This window comes from Lycorma delicatula, chromosome 1, assembly GCF_047948215.1.
Source record: "Lycorma delicatula isolate Av1 chromosome 1, ASM4794821v1, whole genome shotgun sequence".
Classification (NCBI taxonomy): domain Eukaryota; kingdom Metazoa; phylum Arthropoda; class Insecta; order Hemiptera; family Fulgoridae; genus Lycorma; species Lycorma delicatula.
In genome coordinates, this window is record NC_134455.1 from 403038340 (window position 1) to 403044339 (window position 6000).

Genomic DNA, 6000 nt, shown 5'->3' on the forward strand with positions numbered 1-6000 from the left:
ATTGCTTCCCTTGTCCCTATACTTTTTCTGAAACCAAATCGGTCTTCTCCTAACATTTCTTCCACTCTCCTCTCAATTCTTCTGTACAGAATGCTAGTTAAGATTTTTTATACATGGCTAGTTAAGCTAATTGTTCTATATTCTTCACATTTATCTGCTCTTGCTTTCTTTGGTTTCATGACTATAACACTCTTTTTGAATTCTGATAGAACTTCCCCTTTTTTGTAAATACTGTACACCAGTTTGTATAATCTATCAATCACTTCCTCATCTGTACTGCGCTGTATTCTACAGTTATTCCGCCTATTCCAGGAGCCTTTCTGCCATTCAAATCTTTTAATGCTCTCTTAAATTCAGTATTGTTTCTCCCCTTTCGACTTCCTCTACAACACCATTTTCCAATTATTTCCTCCGTATAGCTCTTCAATATATTCCATCCACCTACCGACTTTTCCTTTCTTCTATAAATCAGTGTACCATCTTTTTTTAACTTATTATTAGATTTTAATTTATGTACCCCAAAATTTTCCTTAACTTTCCTGTATACTCCATCTATTTTACCAATGTTCATTGTTCTTTTCACTTCAGGTCACTTTTCTTTAATCCACTCTTCTTTCGCTAGCTTTCACTTCATGTTTACAGTATTTCTTAATTGTTGATGTTCCTTTTTACTTTTTTAATCACTAGTATTCTTATATTTTCTACCTTCATCCATCAGCTGCAATATATCCTCTGAAATATAAGGTTTTCTACCAGTTCTCTTTGTTCCATCTAAGTTCGCTTCTACTGATTTAAGAATTTCCTTTTTAACATTCTCCCATTCTTCTTCTACATTTTCTATCTTATCATTTATTATATTTTACATAAATAATTAATTATATATGCAAAAACTGTACCCAAAACGGGTGCCATGTTTGCCGACAAACAATAAAAATCATGAACGAATAAGTACTTCAAAAGTACAAATTCTGGCTACTTCAACTTAATCAAATGAAATTTTTACACCATTTCATAATCGTTGATGAAAGTTGGGATACACCATTACCAATTTGAAACAAAAAACTAATCAAAACAGTGGATTGCATATCTGGGAACTCATTTCAAAAATGGCAAAAACTGTTCCCACCAATAGGAAAAGTTATGATCACTTTCTTTTGAAACACTCCTGGCATAACTTCATTGTCTTTCTGGAGAAGGATACAACAATAATTAGACAATCTAAATGAGGAAATAAAGAGAAATAACCGCACTTCAAGAAAAGCAAGGTTCTTTTACGTTAAATCAAAGTGCTGGCTAACTCTTCTTCGACTGAGACAGCAAAACTGTTTGAATAATTTCTAAAATGTCTTTTTAATTGCCTCTACTAATCAGACTTTACATCTTCAAACTATTAACTGATTCAAAATATGAAGAATTGGCTTTCTGGAAAGAAATTTACACAAAATGATGAAATTATTACCAAAAAAGAAAACTGGTTATTTTGAGGTCATGGATAAATCATATTATAAAGATGTATCAAACACTTTGACCATCATTAGACTAAGATTTTACAATGACAAATAAAAAAATATTTGTTCTGAAAAATGTTTTCAATTGTACCTCATATTATACAAACACATTAGAAATCAGAAATCAATGCAGAAATATATTAGTTATTATTAGATTAACTTAAGTGTATCAGTTATTAATTTTAAAAACAAGAAATAGTATATATTTTTTTTTTTTTATATTAAATTTTTATTTAAGAAATAGAAAAAAAGGAAGAAGAGATATGACGGCAAACACATTTTTACCAAATGTAGCTAGAATTGTTTTTAATCTCAAACCAAGCTATTTTTTTTTTTTAAATATATAACTGAAGAATATATATTAACATTTTTAACTATGAAATAACGATTAAACTCACAAAATACAGTGATGAGTATAATGATTTAATAGTACGTAGTAATTGCAGAAAAATTGCTTAAACTGATAGTACCATGTACATATACTTTAATACAAAAACAAGTATATACACTGTAGCAATTCAGTAAATTAGAGAACATAAAAGTATTTTTTAGTACTATCACCACATTTTACTAAACTAAACCCAGCTTCAATGGAAAAAAAAATATGATTAATCTCAATTTAAAAAAGGTTAGTAACGTACCTGCATATCAACAGCTTTATCCTGATCAGAAGGTGCTTTAGTCCATTCCCAACTAACAATGCCTTTATCATCTGTACTAAGACTACCATTTAAAGTCACACTATTACATGGTAAATAAACAATTATATCTTGACCAGCATTGGCAGCAGGAGGATAATCTGGAACTTTTAGGACGGTTATGTTTGCAGTCGTTGAGTTGCTTGCGTGATCTGAATCCTTAACTGTTAACCTGAATGAAAGAAAACAATAAAATTACTTAATAATATTTTGAAGAAAACTCAAGAAATCAGTCACAGATTTTTACAAAGTACAGAATAATCAAAATAAATTTATTTATCACAAAAAAAAAAAGTCAGCACAGAAATTTCTGATAATCATAACTTTATATTACAAACTATACAAAGTACTACATTGGAAATATCAGATAAGGAAAAGGTAATTATGCTACTTCATTGATAAAAAAAAAGAAACTAGCCCAGAATTTGCTTGGATGAATCCAGGGAAATTATAATAAAACCTTTAGATTAATTTTATTTTGCAATCATAAAACAGCATTTAGAATCATAAAATAACACCTTTAACACCTTAATTTATAGAGCAATAAAATATTTAAAACATAACAAAAAATTAAACAATGAATCAAATAATATTAAATATATCGCATTGCTATAACTAATGGATATAACGATAACCTATAAATAAATAAATTATATAAAAAAATAAAATATATATAAAAGATAAAATAAAGTTAACAAATGATAATAATACAAATGAATATGTTAAAATTCAATATAATATAAATTTACAAAAATGGGGAAGTTCCGTCAGACTTCAAAAAGAGTTTTATAATCATGATACCAAAGAAAACAGGAGCAGATAAACGTGAAGAATACAGAACAATTAGCTTAACTAGCCATGCATCAAAAATCTTAACTAGAATTTAGTACAGAAGAATTGAGAGGAGATTGGAAGAAGTGTTAGGAGAAGATCAATTTGGTTTTAGAAAAAGTATAGGGACAAGGGAAGCAATTTTAGGGCACAGATTAATAGTAGAAGGAAGAGTAACAAAAAAAAAACCGACATACTTGCCATTTATAGATCTAGAAAAGGCATTTGATAACCTAACTGTAATAAAATGTTCAGCATTTTAAAAAAATTAGGGTTCAAATACAGAGATAGAAGAATGATTGCTAACATTTACAAGAACCAAACAGCAACAGTAATAATTGAATAATATAAGAGAGAAGTCATAGTAAAAAAGGGAGTCTGACAAGGATGTTTCCTATCCCCGTTACTTTTTAATCTTTACATAGAACTAGCAGTTAATGACGTTAAAGAACAATTTAGATCTGGAGTAAAAGTACAAGGTGAAAAGATAAAGATGCTACGATTTACTGAAAATATAGTAATTCTAGCCGAGAGTAAAAAGGATTTAGAAGGAACCATGAACGGCATGGATGAAGTCCTACGCAAGAACTACCGCATGAAAATAAACAACAACAAAATAAAAGTAATGAAATGTAGTAGAAATAACAAAGATGGACCACTGAATGTAAAAATAGGAAGAGAAAACATTATGGATGTAGAGCAATTTTGTTATTTGGGAAACAATTACTAAAGATGGACAAAGCAGGAACGATATATAATGCCAAATAACATAGGCAAAACAAGCCTTCAGTCAGAAATATAAATTGTTTACATAAAAAATTAATTTAAAAGTTGGAAAAAGAATTTTCAAAGTTATGATTGGAGTGTAGCTTTATATGGAAGTGAAACTTGGACGATCGACGTACCTGAGAAGAAAAGATTAGAAGCTTTGGAAGTGTGGTGCTACAGGAGAATGTTAAAAATCAGACGGGTGGATAAAGTGACAAATGAGGAGATATTGCGGCAAATCGATGAAGAAAGAAGCATTTGGAAAAATGTAGTTAAAAGAAGAAATAATGAAATCACACATTAAGGCATCCTGGAATAGTTACTTTAATATTGGAGGGACTGGTAGAAGGAAAAAATTGTGGAGGCAGGCAATGTTTGGAATATGTAAAACAAATTTTTAGGGATGTAGGATGTAGAGGGTATACCAAAATGAAACGACTAGCACTAGATAGGGAATCTTGGAGAGCTGCATGAAACCAGTGAAATGACTGAAGACCAAAATAAAAATAATATAAATCACAGAAAACTCAATAAAATTTTTAAATCATTTATTAAAACAGCTTACATAACAAACAATAAAATAATAAATCATATAAATAATAAATATTTCATAAACAATGAAAAATGATAATAAATTTAATTTAGATAAACAGGGTGTATAGAGTTTGAAATGAGCAGACTGCAATTTGGAATACATCAGTATGACTAATCGATCCTTTTCAACTAGGATTAAAGAACACATCAGCTGCACAAATAAAGAACTCAAAGAACAATCTAATTTTGCCAGACATATTTTGGAACAGAATCATAATTACAACCAAACAATTTTATTTATATTCTCAAATAATCTAATAATCTTTATAAAACAAATATTTTAGAAAAATTTCATATATACTAAAATAACAACAATCTAATAAACGAACACATAAATTTTGATAATATTTTATTCAAACAGTATTTAAACAATAATCGTTGATTCTTATGTTGGCCAAACTGATTTCATTCCAACAAACATAACAGTCGAGATTCCTTTAATGACAAGAAGCATATACACGCATGACTTGATTTTACTTACTTGACAATCAATTGCTATGTTTTATACAAATTTTATTTTAATTTAACTTAGTTTAATATGTGAAGTGAATTTATAATAAATATTTAATTAATATTTGTTCCTGAAGATGGAGATAATATTTTCTGAAAGTGCTAGAACATTTACATTGCTAAAACATTTGCTTGAACTTCTAATAATTGTTGGTACACAGAGATTATAATTTATAAAAACCTTTATCAGATAAGCATTGTAAAACATACAATTAATTTTAAAATGAAAAATAGATATAATTAAAAATACCTAATTAGAAATTAAGCATCACAGCAGTATAAAAATAACAGATTATTATCAGCAATAAAAAAAATTATAACATTTATTGCTTGTAATTTTTTGTCTATCATAGCGATATACTTAATCTGATATATCAAAATCTTTTTACATTAAAATAAAAAAGAAAATTGTTTCATCTTCTAGGTCAATAAATAAATGGTTTCTTATATTAAAAAACCATCTTCTAAGTGAATAAATAAATATTTGGTACAAGAAGTTATAATTTACATTATTGTTGACAACAGCAATATGTTTATAATTCTTTTATAAATTCCAAAATTATTTCATGTTTTACGTACATCAATTTTTATGTTATAGTTATTTAATCAACTGATTCAGATAATCATAATGGCTTATTTTCATTTTTTATTGTTTTTTTTTTGTTTCTTTTTGATAAGTATTCCAAATATTTTGCTGGTTTTTTATGGTGTTCAGATTTTATTTAAGTAGATTTTATTGATTTTGGCCATAGGTTTTATTGATTTTGAAATGAAAAAGTTGTTAGGTAATAAACAGCTGATGATAAGATCACCGATTTAACAAAATTTAGTTTTAAAAAAAGCTGATAAATAATAAGTTTTGAGATTAAAATTCAACTTTGACCAAGTGATAACTTCATCAGACTGATCCGTAAGAAAAATATTAATAAAAAAGCTGACAACACAGTTGTAGGACTTTCCCATCATGCAGTTTTTTCTGATGCATAGCTTACACACACACAACTTAATTAAAAATATTTATAATTTTATTTAAATAAAATATTTTTTGTTTATTTAATTCAATGATTCTAACTAAAGCATGCACGCGTACT

The 6000-nt window shown here is 27.6% G+C and overlaps 1 protein-coding gene across 1 annotated transcript in view; it reads right to left on the minus strand.

Annotated features, from left to right (window-relative positions):
• Window positions 1-6000, minus strand: part of LOC142317424 (dyslexia-associated protein KIAA0319-like protein) — a 153909-nt gene that overhangs the window by 57321 nt on the left and 90588 nt on the right. The window contains exon 9 of the mRNA XM_075353979.1: window positions 2150-2378. Within this exon, the coding sequence (XP_075210094.1) occupies window positions 2150-2378 (229 nt within the window). The remainder of the gene's footprint in view (window positions 1-2149; window positions 2379-6000) is intronic.